The sequence below is a fragment of the Molothrus ater genome, chromosome 20, assembly GCF_012460135.2.
Source record: "Molothrus ater isolate BHLD 08-10-18 breed brown headed cowbird chromosome 20, BPBGC_Mater_1.1, whole genome shotgun sequence".
Classification (NCBI taxonomy): Eukaryota; Metazoa; Chordata; class Aves; order Passeriformes; family Icteridae; genus Molothrus; species Molothrus ater.
Genome location: NC_050497.2, coordinates 648,696 through 665,814, shown reverse-complemented (window position 1 = coordinate 665,814; position 17,119 = coordinate 648,696). Strand labels below are relative to the sequence as shown.

General features: G+C 47.9%; 1 protein-coding gene across 1 annotated transcript in view; it reads left to right on the top strand.

The window, feature by feature from the left end:
- The window catches only part of EXD3 (exonuclease 3'-5' domain containing 3), a 255,511-nt gene that overhangs the window by 102,887 nt on the left and 135,505 nt on the right, over positions 1-17,119 (top strand). The window contains 2 exon segments of the mRNA XM_036393870.2: positions 159-232; positions 1,434-1,472. Of these exon segments, the coding sequence (XP_036249763.1) occupies positions 159-232; positions 1,434-1,472 (113 nt within the window).

Sequence of the window (17,119 nt, the reverse complement as noted above, 5' to 3'; positions counted from 1 at the left end):
GCTGACAGTGTGTGAGTCTGTCCCTCATTGTTCCAAGTGTGAGGGCATCCTGCCTTCCACAAACCCAGTCTGACACTGGGGAAGGAAAAAGTGTAATGTCTAGACAGTAAAACTTCCAGGAAATGCTGTGTACTTAAATGTCTTTTTCCTTCTTTCAGCTCTCTGCCCTAATGTCATAAATCAGCGGCACTTGAGAACCCTGAATTACCTCTTTTACAAGAGATTTGTTGAGGTATGTGCTATGTTGTGTGTGGGGAACGAGGATTTTGGTTACATTTACATTTTTAATAACTTAATTGAGATAATCAAAATGTATTAATAGTTTATGATCAAGTTTTTTTTACAAGTTCTGCTCCTAAGCCCTCCCAATCCATCAGGGAAGCCTCTGATGTGTCTTTGCTGCCTGCCAAACCCACTGCCAGAGGAGATGGGGAGGATGGAACACTTCAGCCTCCTGCATCTCCGAGCTTTAATGTTGGATGATGTCACTGTAGGGAGCTTGGTCATGCACAGAGGGAGCAGAGAGTATTTCTCCAGGTGTATTTGTTTAGCAGAGGGAATGGATTCGTGATCTGGTGTTCTGCTCTCTTTGGCCTTCCACTTCCCTTGTTTTGGAGAATTTGCTCGCTTTAAAGTATCCAAGCTGGCCAGTTATTTCCATTAAGGTACATTTGGCAGCTGTTTCTGGACACAGTCCCTTCTTCTGAGAGTTCTTTGGTGCTCTCTGTTTACCATTCTCAGCTGTGTCTGAGCTCTGGTTAAATGTCTCCTTTATCTCACTAATATTTAAATTACATGCTTGGATATCTCAAAGCTGTTTTCTTTGAGGCTCTTGCTCCCTGTTTGCTCTTGTATATTTCCATAAAAGTGACACTAACACTCCCTGTTTCCTCTGCCAGCTCTGTGGTGAGACTCATGGTGGGTCTCATGCAGTTCTTGGCAGAGTGGAGAGCAGGTCCCTTCCTGAGTTTCTCCCCAGGTTTGGCTCTGAACTGCATTAGAATGGGAATATTAACTTATCAGTTTCCTTTCCCAGACCTCATGATTCCAGAGCATTTTTCATGATTTGACTGTTGAGAAAAATTGTATTTTTATATTCTGAAGGCTCAGCCTTGCAGATGACCCCCGGGATCTCTCCCTTGGCTGAAGCCTTCAGGATTGCTCGCCATGGCTGGCTGGAGAGATGATCTGGGCACAAACTGCATAGGAATGTTTATGTTTCATGTGCTGTGGTGTAAGGGTTCCCTCATCCAAGCTGTGTTCTGCCATGCCTCAGCTGGAGACACTGAGGAGCTGAGGTGTCCTGTGTGTCCAAGTTGCATTCCTTGGTCACAGGTGATGCCAGTGGGGATAATGAGGTGTTCATTTCTAGTTTGCTGTATGGAACATCCTCCCTTTCCTACCATGGCTCAGCAGTGATTTTGTCTTTTCAGAAAACCATGACTGAGGAGAATTGGGCAGACCACATTCAGGTGAGTGTGAATTTCACAGGGTTGTTTGCTTGGAGGTTATTTGAAGATGTTTTAGCATATCCAGCTCTGGATGTTGTAGTCCTGCTATCACAGTTCTGCACTTTCTCAACACTTTGAAAGCAAAGTGTAAATGCAGGGAAGGGCAAGGGAGAACATTTGTATTTTAACTCCTTTTACATCTTTGAAAATGCTTTCTTTTGGCTGGAGCCAAACTAGAGCATTTGGGCAAAGCTCTCATGGATGCACAGGGTGGGATTGTTGGGGTGTCTGTGCAGGGCCAGGAGTTGCACTGGATGATCCTTGTGGGTCCCTTTCAGCTCAGGATATTCCATGACTCTGTGCTTCTGTGATTTAGATAAGATGATCAAATACATTCTTTTACTTTCCTGCACTTGTAAGTGAGCACTACAAGTATTTACATTGATTAATGACAAGGAAGGGGGAAAGGAGGCTGTACCTCAGGAGCTAGCAAGGTGTGTGAGGAAACTGGGATTAATGTTAGATTCCCTGTGCGTGCTCTGACCACTTTCAACAGGTGACTGATGTTGTGACCTCTCTGTCTTTTGCTACAGGATATAAGTAATTTTAACAGCACAAGGAGAAGGAAGCAGGGTGGGTTTTTCTTGGTGTATAAACCAGAAAGTTCAGGCAGCTCCCAAGTCTCCCACTCTGGAGACAGGAGGCTCAGGATTTCCCTGGGAAGTGCATGTGCAGTGCCTGGTAAGCCCTGAGAGCCCAGAGCTGCATGCTGCACTGGGGCAGAGGGGTGTCTTGCTTTCCAAAGGATTGCAAACTCTGTATTTCCTGCTTGTTGCCAACTGGTGTATTTTTCACAACTGTGTAATTATCAGCCGAGTGGTGCTGAAACTTGCCTGTTATCAGCTTGACTCGGTGCTATCAGAGATCCCTGTCTCTGGCATCAGTTGAAAGTGATGGGAATCTGTGCCTGTGCATCTGCAGGAAGCTGAAATAACAACCTGTGCAGGCTGGTGGCTGCTGCTGGCAGGAAAAGGAGGGAATAAAGGAAGGATCTTTGAGCAAGTTTTGGTTTTCAGTGCAAAAACTAACACTGTCCAGGACTTTATTTGTTTTGAAAGGTTGGGCTTTACAGGAGGGAATGGCTCAAAGTTCACTCAGAGCTTCATAGAATCACAGGATCCCAGACTGGTTTGGGCTGGGAGGAACCTTAAAGCCCATCCAGTGCCACCCCTGCCATGGCAGGGACACCTCCCACTGTCCCAGGCTGCTCCAAGCCCTGTCCAGCCTGGCCTGGGGCACTGCCAGGGATCCAGGGGCAGCCCCAGCTGCTCTGGGCAACAGCTTCACAAAAGGTTAGAGCTCTACCTGTGACCTGACATGTTTGACCTAAAAAGTTCCTTAGGCTCCTTGTGGAGCTGAGGAGCCCTCACATTTGCATTCTGTGTCCCATCCCTGTGTTCACCTGAGGCTCACATAAAGTTTGGATCTCCCAAGCTTTGCCTGGTCAGGCACTATTAAGGACTGGAGGCAGAGGATGAGACACAATGTGACCTCTGGTCACCTGGAGGAATAGAAAAAACTCCCAAAAGACTCCACAATGACAGACTCTCAGAATTATTGGATCATTTTTGGATGCTTTTTTCATTTTGTAGTTCAAAGAGGTTGGAAGTCTTCATGGGATTTTTTTCAATTTCATTTTTTTTCAAATTCTTTGCTGCAGCCATAAAAAAGACATACATTATATTGATATGACTAGCTCTAGTGATTATATAGGTAAAGATATCAGGATTTATAGAGATACCAGGAACTCTGGTGAGGTGGGACTGTCATTGCTTGGAGCTTGCCATTGCAGGCCAGTGACATTTTGGGACTGGGATTTTCTTTTGTTCACCCTGGGCAGTACAAGTACAGATTTTTCCTGTTCCTGCTCTGTGGAATGAATCCCAGGTGTGATCCTGACTGCTCCTATAAACAGCAGAAACTCAGGAGTTAATTGTGGGGCCAATAAAACCTGTTTCCAGCCCTGTGGCAAACTGGTTTAGCCCCCTCTGCCTGCCAGCACTCAGTGGCTGAGCCAGTGTCCAGGCAGGGATGGCAGAGGAGGCAGGAGGGGAAGGAGAAGGATCCAAACCTCTTCATACCTGAAGAAGGCTGCCCTCATCCCGACTGGCTGCTGCAGGCCTGGTCAGCCAGGAGAGCTGCCCCTTGCAGCCCCTTCTCCAAGAGGAGCTGCCTGGAGGGCAGAGTCAGGGGGGAAGAGACTCTCTGTGCCCAGTGCCAGCTGCTTGCTCTTCATTCCCTTCCTAAGGGATCCTGGGCTGCTGGAACACAGGGAGTGCCTGTCCTCACAAGAAGGGGAACATAGGGAGGATATTGGTAGACAGGCAGGGAAAAAGAGGCAGGGCATGAGTCTCCTGTTTGCTTTCTATGTGCCCTTGTGATGCCATTTTGGCATGCTTTGTGTTTGTCCTGGCCTGGCAGCTGCACAAAGAAGGTTGAGTTGGGCAGAGCAAGCCCAGCACAGCTGGTCTGTGCTCTGCTCAGATGTGTTCAGGGTGGTCCTGCCAGCCACTGCAGGCCAGCAGCAAGAGGGGTTGTGGAGGGCAGATGTTCCCCTGGACATTCTGCAGGACAAAATCGCTAAAAAACATGGAAGGAGTTTTTCCATGCCAGGCTTTCAAGAAGTAAACACACATGGAACTGTGATATCAATGAGAAGCACGGTAGGGGAGTGACTCTGGTGGCAGTTGTCACCTCTGGCAGGGTTTAGGTGTCAGACTCTGTCTGAGACACTTGCAGGAGGTTGGCAGCATGACAAGGGCCCTGCTGAAGGACACTTCTGTCTCAGAGGGCAGCTGGAGCACCAGGACATCTCAAATAGCACCAGACACATGCATTTTGGTGGCCTGAAATGTCCCAGTTTGACAGAGAACTTGGGTGTAGGATGGTTCTGCTGCCCTGCTCTCAGTGCTGTTTTCTCACTGGTATTTTGGGGTCTTGTAGTTAGGACGTTCTAGACTCAGGTGGCTGGTCAGTGCCAGATCAGTTTAAAATGTTATCTCAAACATACCAAGAAGTTATACCAAGAAATCTCCGTGTTTGTTTGGCCTTTCCTGTGATGAAACTCCTTCTCCTGTGGAGCAGAACTGTGTGACACTGCCCAGCACTGCAGCTCTTGCTGGGGACAGTGACTGGAAGCAGCACTGGGCAGGGTTCAGACCCATTGGTTTATTTGGGACTGTCAGTGTTAGAACCACTGTGAGGTGTCCAGGAGAGGGAGTGGGTAGAAGTGAGATTTTCACTTTTATTGACCTTAAGCAAGGGGCTTTTTGCTGCTACATCCCAAACTGTTTTGTGCTAGTGTTTGCACAGGGAAACTATCCCTTAACTTCTCAAAATTGAACATCTGAAACTCTTCCAAATCTGGTGCTCAGAAAAGCACTGCTGTTTGGAAAGATGTCACTTGTTCTGTGAGTGCTCCTGGGGAGCAGGGGCCTTTTGTTCAGAATGAGAGGAAACAGCCTCAAAATCCACTAGAGAATGTTGAGATTAAATACTAGGAAAAAAAAATCATGGAAAGGGCTGTAAAGCACTGAAACGGGCTGCCTAGGGCAATGATGGGGTCACCATCCCTGGAAGTGTCAAAAAATGTGTGGATGTGGCACTTGGGGATGTGGCTTGGTGGTGAATGTGGTTGGTACTGGGTTGATGGTTGGACTTGATGATCTTAGAGGGCTTTTTCTACCTTAATCATTCCACAATTCTCTGATTCTGCACTGACTGAGACCACTCTGACCTTGGTGTGTGCTTTGAGAGGAGGGTGCAGGGATGCACGTCCCAGAAAAGGGCCCTCATTTTCCTCAGGCCCCTGTCCTGCAGCTCCTCAGTCTCTTCTGGGCTTGTGAGGATGCAGAGATGGGCTCTGGGGCAGCTGTTTCCCGTGCTCTGCACAGGGAGAGCCTGCAGCTGATCTCTGTCCTCCTCCAGCTGGGACAGTGAGATAACTTATTTATTTTAAAATTTCTGACCATGAAAATCAAGCACTGTGCCAGCTCCTTTGCTGGGTGAGTAGGGGTCAGATGCTGGTAATTCCTAGGAAATGCAGAATTCCAGTTCCACTACAGTTCAGGGGTTGTTATGCTGCTTACAGACAATATTCAGAAATCTGCCCTTCTTTCTGTATAATACATTGGAAAAACATTAACAATTCCTGGTACTTAAAAGGTGTAAATTACCTTACACTGCAGCAAGGAGTTGATGTAATCTTATTTATTTGACAAATTAATTTCTAAATAGCAGTGGCTGATGCCAAGATTCTTTCTGTACAGAACCATTTTGACTTCAATTAAAACATAGCTACCTCTGGAATAAAATGTAAAAGCTCTTACACTCAAGGAGGGGATTTTTAAAGGGATTTTAAAGGGTAGAATGCCATTTATTTTTTCAAAGGTTTTTTTTGTGGCCAGAACACCTGGCCAGGATTCCTGCTCTGGGGAGTCTTGAATAAGGACAAGGAGTCAAAAAGACCACTTTGCAAATACCTACATCCACTGTTCTTCCCTAGAACCCCTGAGTTGAAGGAAACTTTTCAACTGGTTTAAGTACAGCAGCATCTCTGCAGTGTGAAGAACTGAATATCCACAGGGAATGAAGCAGTGTGTGCTGTGCAGATGGGAACGATGCTCTGGAGGTGATTAATAAGTGACATGTCTCTCAGTATAAGGCTGCATACAAAATCCTCTTTCCCTCTGGTTGGAGTGAAGTGTTTATTCAGGGATGGGATGGCTTTCATCACTCCAATGTCAAGCCCAGACTGGCTCTTTTCCTGGAGGGTGGAAACCCGAACGAGTTTAACCAGCCAACGTGTGGAGTCCCCTGCTAGTACTTATGGACTTCTTTAGCAGGAAATCAAACCAGTAGATGATTGTTTTGTTCCTTCTGGCCTTAGAAGTCTCAGGGAGGAATCATCAGCTGAAATAAATGTTCATGGTCCCACCCGTGGTGCTGCACGTGGTGCTTGTGCTGAGGTGCTGAGCCACTGGAGCCCCGCAGCTCCCAGTATGGGGGTGTGTGTGAATATGCAGGAGCTGCTCCTGGTCTGGTTTTGCCTGCAATCTGCCAGTTCAACCATCTGCAAAAGAATTGCATTTATCTTTACACAGCTTTAAGCAGCTCCCTAGCAGCTGCCATTGCAGAAAAGAGAAAGTTTGATTTTTCTTTCCCTTTTCCCCTTTGCAGAACAGCTGGTCTTTACACCTGGACTAGTGACATGTTTCAGGTCTGCTGTCTCTCTCGGGAAGTCAGGACTGGGGGAATTGCTTTGTTTTGGGTCAGAACTGGCAGCCTTTCTTCCCCCAGTTTCCACTTGTAGCTCCCATTTCTCCTTCTATTCCTCTCCCTGCATTTTGTCCCCTGTTCAGGGACTGGCAGGAGCTCAGTGGGAGTGACGGTGCTTTGACACTCATTCTGCTTTTTCCCTGTGCCATTTTCTTTCAATTTATTCTTGTTGGAGGTCTCTGGGGAGAGCACACAGCCAGAATGTGGTTTAAAGGGAATATTAAACCATGGACAAACTGGAGTTTGTAGTAGGAGGAAGAGTGGGAGGCAAAATATCTATCTCCCTCTGTTTTTCAGTTTGTCATGGGGTCATATATTGATTGGAAGCTGAAATAACACCAGTTAATGGAAAGCAAAAGGATGACTGATGGGGCTGGTGCAGAGAACAGATGTCTGTGACCATCTCAGGAGCAGCATCCTGTAATTCCAGGAGCTGGACTCAATGATCCTTGTGGTTCCCTTCCAGCTCAGGATATTCTGATTCTGTGACTGTGATTCAGTTCTGCAGCTGCGTTCTGCTCTTGGGAGAGAGCAGGCAAATGTGCACCTGTACTAATGAGGTTTGCACTGCTGGGCTAAAAGAAATGGGAATTTTGCATTGAACAAACCCCCAGCTGCTGTGGGAGAAGCACACAGGAAAAGCCAAACATGCAGCATATTCTGTGCCTCCCCAGCTAAGGAAGAGTCTGTCAAAGGATGACGTGTACAGTTAAATGTAAACAGTTCCAACTACTTCCTGCATGGCTTAGGCTATGTTAATTCTCTGTAAGACCTGGAGGGCTGGTGTGTCTACTGTAATTGTAGTAGTTTTATTTATAACAAATCCAGCCATTGCTAGATAAATAAATTGTGGTTAAACACAAAGACACTGATGAATTCTGGTGTAATATTACAGTAGGTACAAAGAAGCCAAGAAAAACTGCCATAATTTGCTGTCCAATCTACCAAATTGTCAAAAATGTCCAAATAATTCTAAAAGTCAGCTAAAATTTCTCTGGAGTGATGTAAGATGTGTTTGTTCAATAACTTTAGAAAATCAGCCCCCATTTACTGAAGTGTGGATCTACAGGGCCAAGCTGGGGATTGACAGAGCTGGGTGTCGATTCTACTTCAGGAGAGATTGGCAAGGGATGCTTGGAAAGTCCAGGACTTCAGTCTTAAAGTTGATGGCCAAATAGCCTTAATGTGCAAACTAATTAAGTACTGGAGAGTGAAGAGAGGAAACTGGAGAGAACACAATGGGGAGGAAAAATCTCCTTTAAATTGTTTTGGTGTGTTAGAGATACATTCTGACCTTAGCCCCCTGCCACCAGCCAGGGCCAGCATGCTGCTAAGCACTGTAATTACATTTCTGTCACTAGCAGGCATTCACTCGGCAGCACAGCTTCATCAGAAGGAGATTTGGTATGGTATAAAAAAGGGCTAATTGGCTTATGGCTATAGGTTGAGAGGTCACGGTTAGATTAAGGAGTTAAGAGCATCAGTGAGCTGTTCAACTCCACTGGGGTGTGCTGGGGGAGGTTTAGTTCTGCCAAGTGGGAAAAGCATCCTAGGAGTATGAAACTATACAGGAATGATGATCATGTAAAACCTTATAGGAACATGTGGAACATACCAGGTCCTTAAAATCAACATCAGGAGTGGTGTCCAGGATACCTGTTAGTGACTGCAAACTGCAGCAAATACAGGGTAGAAATCACAGAATCCCAGACTGGTTTGAGTTAGAAGGGACTTTAAAAATTATCTTGTTCAAACCTCCTTGCCATGGGCAGGGACACCTTCCCACTGGCCCTGTCCAACCTGACCTTGGACACTTCCAGGGATCCAGGGGCAGCACAGGGAAGAATTTCTCCCTAATAGCTAATAAAAATCTTCCTTCTGTCAGTTTAAAACTGTTCCCCCTCACCCTCTCACTGCCTCTGTATAAAGCCACTCTGTCCTTTCTATAAGCTCCCTTCAGGTACCCAAGGGCCATAACAAGGTCTTCCCAGAGCCTTCTCTTCTCCCGGCTGAACAACCCCAACTCATGTTTGTATTCCACAGAGTAAAAATGAGGACAGGCTCACTTCAAACAGGCAACTCCTCATGTTCCTTTTGCTCCAGGACCAAGGGAGCCCTGTCAAGAGCCCTGACAAGGCCTGTGCAGCCAAATAGGGAAAGGCAGGGGAGAGGATGGGACATGGAGCTTGCCTGCTTCGCAGGGTAGCACAGAAGGAGAGGATGGATTCACTGATAAAAACCAAAGCAGACAAGGGCTCTGCATGTACTCTGTTTGCAGGTGGGAGCCAGTTCTTACCTGCAGCTCCATGGCAGGAGCCCCACGATGCCCTCGCCCCACAGGAGCTGCTGTGAGCTGGGCTGAGCAGGTGTGGGGGCTCTGTTTGCCCAGTTTCACTAAGTTTTCAGCCTTCACATACACACAGACCCTCTCTGCCCTTCTTACCCAGCCAGCAGTAAAACGATCCAGCCATTCAATAATCATCCCAGATTATTTAAACCCTCTGTAATCGATCGGTCCCTGTCTGAGTGCTCACTGATAGATATTGGCTTCTAAAGCCTGTGCAAATCAGCTGCCTTGCACACAGATAATCAGGCTGCTGGCAATTGATAGTTTGGCTGTATTCTACTTTTAGGCAAGATTAGTTCCCCAGTTCCCTGCCAAGAAGAGAACCACATAAACAGAGGATTGTTTAGAAACAAAAAGGTTCCTCTTGACGGAGAAGTCATGTAAATGGGAAGAAACAGGAAACTAATCTTCCCTTGTTCACTCCGAAAGAATGCATATCTCTGAGGAATGTTGTAATTATGGATTTAGGAAATCAGTCCAATTTGCCAGGGTGTGAATTTCAGAGTTCATTCAGTCAACCCTCTCAAGCATTTCTCCTTCAGAACAAAAACCACCAGGAGCTAAAGTGTAGCAAAAGAGATTAAAGTAGAGAAAAATTGACTGCCAAGCTTTGCTTTTGGGAAAGATCTTGCACAGATACTGATTATTGCTTTGACTATGAGCCAGGGAGGTTTGGGCATGGCAAAACAGAAATCAGTGGTAACTTATGTTTGTCCTGTGGGCATCTCTTTTCCATACACTAATGATGGGAGGAGTTTGTGCTCCTGAGCAAGTATTTCCATTGTCAGGATTTTTGCTTATTTACTTTGAAGGCTTTCCTAAATAGAAAAGAGGAGACTTTTTTCCTAAATGGAGTCTATGTATTCTTATGATGTATGTGACTGGGCATGGGAACACTTACTGGAGTTATTGGTGGGTTAAGTGCACACTGGATTAGCTCCAAACCAGCTGAGAAGTGTTGGAGTGACCTTGGCCCATGCACATCCCGACAAGCAGGTGAGTGAACTCCGTGCTTTTTGAAAATACTCACCCTGTGAGTTCAGGTCCCAGCAGAAGCACAGAGGCAGTGGTTTCACTCCTTCACTCACCTGCAGCTCTGGCAGCCCCGTGGTGACGTGGAGCTGCAGGGCCCTGTTCCTGTCCCCACAGTGGGCCCGGCTCTGGCAGCACATGGAATTCCTCACTCTGTGGAATTCCTGCAGACAGATTCTGTAGCACAAGTCGATGTCACACGTTGCTGCTAAGCTGGAATTTGGAATTCTCAGATTGGATATGCACCCTTCAGGCAGCCCCAGAGCTTAGCAGAGAGCTGTATTTTCCTTGTGCAAGCCTTCGTGCTCCAGGATACAAACCAGAGGAGAGTTCTGGCACGGTGACTTCTCTAGAACATTTATGAAAGTGCCTAGATTGTAAAAACCTTCTGAGGCTGGAAAGCCTAGAGAAACGATGTTTGGTGACAGTAGGCTCAGGCTGAGTGACACTCAGCAGCAGTGCAGGTCACCCAGTACACAATGGGAGCCTCCACTTCCCTAAACTGGAGAGCAGGATTTGCCATTGGTCCCATGACACTTCATTCGTGTGTGTGTGTGTGTGTGTGTGTGTGTGTGTGTGTGTGTGACACGATGACAAAAGGCAGGGAGATAAATGCTACTTCAAAATACACTGGAAAGATAAGGGTTGCCAGTTTGTCTTCAAATGCACTGTGTCATTGGGCTTAGACAAAGCATCTACTGTGATAAGTAACACAGTACTCTGCTCTGAAAGAGTTTGGCCAATTTCCCCATCCTCATTCATCTTCAGTCTTGCCAAGTGCTGGAGTGCTCCCAGAAAATATCTCCAGCCTGCCATCGTGGGACCGAGGTGTGAGAAACCTGGAAGCATATCAAAAATCTGTGGCTTCTGTATTCAGACCAAGTCCTTGGTCCTTTGCTGAGCCCTAGGATGAATAATATTCAACAGCTATGGGGCCAGGGTTAGGTTAGAATTCAGAAGGTGCCTCTGCAGTGGTTGTGAGAAAGAGATTTTGGGAGGAAGCACAGATCCTCAGGACAGAGTTCACACAGAAGAGAAGGGAAAAGAAATTATATCTGAAAAAGCAAGTAGGGTAAAGTTGCCTTAGTCTATTTGCTATGTAATTGTATTTTGGGAGAGTTATGGATGTCATACAGTCACTTTCTTCAAACAAAGGTTATTTCAGTGGAGTTAGTTGGACACTAGGGCTCATTGCAGAGCTACACCTGTGCCATTCCCTGACCACCTAAGTGGAGGGAATAACAAGTATTGCAGGTGGGTTGTGATTTTGTGTATCAGCATACCTGGAGTTGTGGATATAATTGAGGAAAATGAGTTAATTGTGGGCTAAAATAAGAGGTTATGATCTGGGAAAGTCCCCACAGTGTCAGGCTATGCTGACACTGCTGAACAAGACCAGGAATTGATCAGTGGCCCCAAGTGGCCCTGCTGACTGGTCCCAGCACAGCCTCAGGCTGCCTTCCTCTGGGGATCTGTCTGAAGTCTGCAGTGACAGGAGCAATGGGACAAGATCCCTTCCCTGAAACCTTCTGTGCAGTAGCAGTGGCCAAATGGGCAGTAAGAGCTGATTTTCTAGGAGAGCATTTTCAGTCAGTGGGGAGTGGGATCCAGAATCAGGATGAGCTTTGCTATCTCACAGATGTACCATGGTGTCCTCTTTATCCAGAAGCTTGTCCTGAAGTGTCTGGGGAATTCTGTGCCAGATGGTTCCTTGGGCACATGGGAGCAATGTCCCTGTACCGTATTGCACCTTCCCTCTTAAACCTGTTAAATATCTACTGGGAAGTTTTTGGATGGATATCAGGAAAAGTTTTTCCCCCAGAGGGTGCTGAGCACTGCCCCGAGGCTGCCAGAGCTCCAGGAGCCTTTGGACAGAGCTGCCAGGATGCCCAGGGTGGAGTTGGTGGGGTGTCTGGGCAGGGACAGGAGTTGGACTGTCTGGTTCTTGTGGGTTCCTTCCAGCTCAGGACATTCCATGGTCCTCCATTTCTGTTTGGGTTTGTGCTTTGTCCAGCCAATTAACATTACTATCCACTACTGAAACTACTGAAGTGAAATCTGGGAATGATCATGCCAGATTCACTTCAGTGAAACATCCTGTTTGGAGCTTTTCATCTCTGTGGAGGGAAGAGTCCATGCCCTGTGCTGTCGAGCTGCTGCCAGCAGCAGGTTCATCTGTTCCGTGGCTCTGTGAGCTGCGTGAAGGCCCATGGAGGATATCCAGCAATGTGCTGGAGGAAATGGTCTCAACTTCTTGCTCATGTTTTTTTGAAAATACTCTCTCTCCAGATCTGCCTCTGAAAGCTGCATTGGTTCTTTCCTTCTGCTCTGTACCTGCTCACATCTGTGGCAGCCAGAGCAGATTTTGGAGACACAATGACTTCATCTGTTGAAAATGAATTACTTCCCTCGGGGGCTGCCTGACAAAAATTTGGAAGGCATCCCAGTGCAGGAAATGTATTTGGATCTCTGTGTAGTATTGTTGAGTATGATCAGGACCATCCTGTATTCTGGGTAAATGAGATCTTGGGTGTTCTTTGCCCGGGAGGTGCTTGGGACTTGAAAGCAGCAGTTGCTGCAAGAAGCTGCCCGTCTGTGTGGGGAGGAGTCTGGGGAATGCAGGGCACTGCTACTCACACATTCAGAGCCTCATTTCAGTTTGAAATTAGCTCTTCTCAGAGCTCATCTCTGCCCTCCTGCTCCGACCAGGGCCAGCTTTGTGGGACAAGATGTTGCCGTGCCCTGCCTGGTTCCACTGCCCCGCTGGGCCTGTTGCAGTGTTTAGCCACTCTCACTGTCTCATTTTTTTACTTTTCGGCCTGGCTGGAATTTCTGTGAGGATCTGACTCCATCTTTTCTATGGTCCCTCCTGATAAAACTGAAAAGGAGATTATATTCCCTTACATCCAGCCAGGACTTCCCTATGCTGAACAGGCCCTGCTCCCTCAGCCTCCCCATGTGCTTCAACTCAGTGACCATCTCATGGGATCCCAGCATGGTTTGGGTTGGAAGGGACCTTTAAAGCCCCTGTGGGGATGAGCTTTACCAGAGAAGCTGTGTGGTGTGACTCTTCAGGCTGCCACTTGGCCGTGGTTGTGTGAGGCACACAGGAACATGGAGCAGATGCATCCTGTCACACAATATTGTTTAGCTGCTCACCACAAACCAGCAGCTTCCTCCAGGTTGCCCAGAACAATCAGCTCCCTGTGAGGAGCCCCAGTACAGAGGCAAGCTGACTTTAAGAGTTGCCTTTGCCTTGATCCCTGCCAGTGATATCCTAAGTTAGACTCCTCTGAATTGCCTTTGGAAGAGGCACCGGCGGCGCGGAAGCCGAGTGTCCAGATTCACTAAGCAGGAGGAGGTGGTGTGAACGTGCCCCAGGGGGCCGAGCCCGCCCCGGGGAGCCGCAGTGCCGCAGCTCTGTGCAGGACGATCGGGCCCCTTCCCCGCCATTGATGTGGTAATGGCTGCCGAGCTCGGGAGTGTGGCTCCGGCAGTGACGCACTGATCGCTATCGGAAAACCGGGCTGCGGGGCTCTCAATGAAGCCTCTTTTGCTCTTCTCCAGTTCATAAATTAGTGCCCAGTGCCTGTGAGCGAGAGAGCAGCTCCAATGATGAGAAAGCAGCATGTTCTCAGGATGTTCTCAGGCTCTGGCTGTGGGTGGTGGCTGTGGGTGGTGGCCGTGGCCAAGCCACTGCTGCTTTCACAGGAAACCTTGCTCAGGACGGACTGGAGGGAAAGTTGGCCTCTTTTATCCAAGGGAAAGGAATTCCCCTCTCCACCCTGCCCTTCTGAGACCCCACGTGGAGCACAGTGTCCATCTCGGGTCTTCAGCACCACAAGGGCATTGACCTGTTGGAGAGTCCAGAGGAGGCCACAGAGATGGTCTGGAGCCCCTCTGCTCTGAAGCCAGCCTGGTAGAGCTGGGGGTGTCCAGCCCAAGGAGGAGAAGCTCCAGGGAAACCTTATTGTGGCCTGTTGAGACTTGAGGGGGGTTTATGGGAGAGAGGGAGAGGGACTTTACATGTGCAGACAGTGAGTGACAAGACAAAGGGAAATGGCCTTAAGCTGAAGGAGGGCAGGATTATAATAGACATTAGGGAGAAATCCTTCCCTGTGAGGGTGCGGAGGCCCTGGCACAGAGTGCCCAGAGCAGCTGTAGCTGCCCCTGGATCCCTGGAAGTGTCCAAGGCTAGGACACTTGGATGGGGCTTGGAGCAACCTGGGATAGTGGAAGGTGTTCCTTCCCATGGCAGGCGGGTAGTACCTGGATGGGCTTTAAGATCACTTCCAACCCGAACCATTCTGGAATTCCAGGATCTCTGTAGGCTCTCCAGAAGACAAGATCTGCCTCCTGTTAGGGAACAGGCTGTGGCCCTGGTCTGAACTGGCTCTGAGGGTCCCAGCTCCACCCTTATGCTTCAAGGAGTTCCCTTCAGTGACATCTGATGGTGACACTGCAGCATCTCCCCATACAGCACAAATGATGGAAACTTTGAAAAAGAAACCTCGAGCACAAATACAATAAAGTTGCAGTGACAGTACCACAGTGGCATGTTCAGGGAGTGTTTAAGCACAGGTGTCTGTACCTGCCACACCACACAGAACTCAGCAGTCCTCTCAGTGCCTTCCACTGCTGACATGGGTTTGTCCTTTTCAAGCCTGGCTTTCTTTTTCCCCTTTTAAAATTGCTGACTTTAAAATATTCTCCTTGACATTTTCTCTACACTAGCAGGAGGGGGTTTTGTTGGTTCTGGAAGCACTTGAAAACAGGGGAAATTGGCCAAGACATTCAAAAGTTAAATTAAAATCTGACTCTGCAAATAGCCAATGTCAGTGGTGTGAATAACGTCCCTCTTTGGGAAAAGATGTTGAGGCAAAGGGCAGAATTGGCTGGGACTGAAATGCAGCTTAACACATACAGATAAAACTGATCTAGGGTTGGATAGGGTGATTTCTAAGGGAGACATTGGATATTTGGTTTCAAAATTGTTGGGATGAATGGAGAAATGGTTGATGGGTTAAGGTCAGGACATTGCTGAGCTTGCCCTGCGTGGTTGGTGTGAGCTTTGTGAAGCCTTGGTGGTGAGAACAGGATTTACGGGTAGGAAATCTGCAGCCATCACTGTGGAAAGCTTTAATCATGGGTTATTGTTGGTGTCAGGGGTTTCTGTGTGTTCCTATGGATTAAAGAATGTATGATATGTCTAGAATTCCAAGAGGGATGTAAACAAGCCTCATACTCTGTAGAATCTTTTCCTGCTCGGAGGTGTTGCTGATGTTGATCAGAGCACCCGTGCCAGTTTCCTCTTGAGAAGTGTTCATTTACTGACAGCAAAGCACATGAAATGTCATCCCTGGTGAAACATTACTCTCTGCATCTGTGCCCACATCTCTGGGGCCAAAGTTTCCACATTCTTGCCTCTTGCAGAGCTGTTGCGGTGGAAGCCTTTCCCCTTTGGAGCAATGTTGGTTTTTTCCTTTTTTTCAGTAAAAAGACAAACAAAGCTATTTTCTGTTTCAGAATGCAAGATGGGATATCTCTGGAGAGATTAACCTTCTTTACAGAGTTGTTTTTTCTGGTTGAAAGAAGAAATCTGTTATCATTAAAATAATATTAAAAAAATCTGCACCTCATTATTTCCAGAAATAAAGCTGCCACAATGAGATTTATTAAGAATTGACTTGGGGTGAACTGAAGAGAGCTCCAACACCAAAGAGTTCATGTTTTAGAAAAAAGACAGGAAGACAATAGGATGGACACAGGGGGAGCAAGAAGAGGGAATTGCTTTGCAATGTTAGTAAGAAAATATGTTCTTTTGGGGAAGGACTCTGAGAAGTGGCTTGGCACATGTGCAGGAGGGTTTAACTCAGCCCCTCTTCACGTGTTCAGTGCTTGTCTGAGCTCAGTCACAGACGACAAAGCGGGGAGAGAGGTACAAAGGTCAGGACTGGCATGGCCAGGGGAAGTATAGAGGGCAAGAAGCATGAGCAGGAGAATGTGTCCTGTCCTTTTCCTGCCCTGCCCCTTCCCTCCTGTACCTGAATCCCTGGGGAGCTGCTGGACCTCTGTCCGGTTCCCCTGGGCTCCTGGTGTGCCCCCAGCCCCTTGGGAACAGCAGTAAAACTGTACCTCCACATACCCATGAGAAGAGCTGTGGTTTGGCATTTGGCAGTCTCCGGGGTGCAGAGAGAGTGCTGAGGCAGCAGTTTTTGTGAGCAGGCTGCTGCTACCTGGGGTGCCAGATCCCTCCAAGCTGTTCTGAGCCTCTGCCCCCTTCTGCACCTCTGGGTGGGGGTCATTCTTTTTTTCTCTTTGGCTTTCTGTTTTCCTTCCTTTTTACCTTGGGGCCATCAACAGATTTGTTTCCTGATCTCTGTGTCTGCTTTGAAGACAAATTCTCACCTTTTAGTTACTGGAGGAATGTGAGGAATGAGGCCCCACGGCCACTGCCTCCCACCCAGCTGGGAGCTGTTCCTACATGCTGGGCAGAGGGAGCAAGGTGCTGCCCTCCCTGGCAACAGGCTGGGGCCCTTGAGCAGTGCGGGTGGGCAGCATAGGGCAGATGGCAGCGGTGTGGGCAGGGTGGGGATGGACTTCCAGTGCAGATCTGAGCATTTTACTCCTCTGAAATTCTCGTTTGTAGTGCCGGTCCTAGAGCTACAGGTCCTGGGCCACCATAAAGGGTTTCAGCTTGTTTTAGCAGTTTTCTTGACAGTATTAACTTCAAGGGTATCTCCATGACTAGGTCAGAGAGCAGAAGTTCCTACATGGCTGTGGGGGCTCCGGGATGTTTGCAGCACATGTGGGCTGGCTGAGGAGGAGGGGGGAAGCTCCCACCCCATGGAGCTGGTGTGACGCTCAGTGTACTGTCTTTGTATTTCCTCTTACACCTGCACCTCTCAGAGGTGGACAAGGCAGAAGAGCTCTGGTGCATCCAACTGTCATC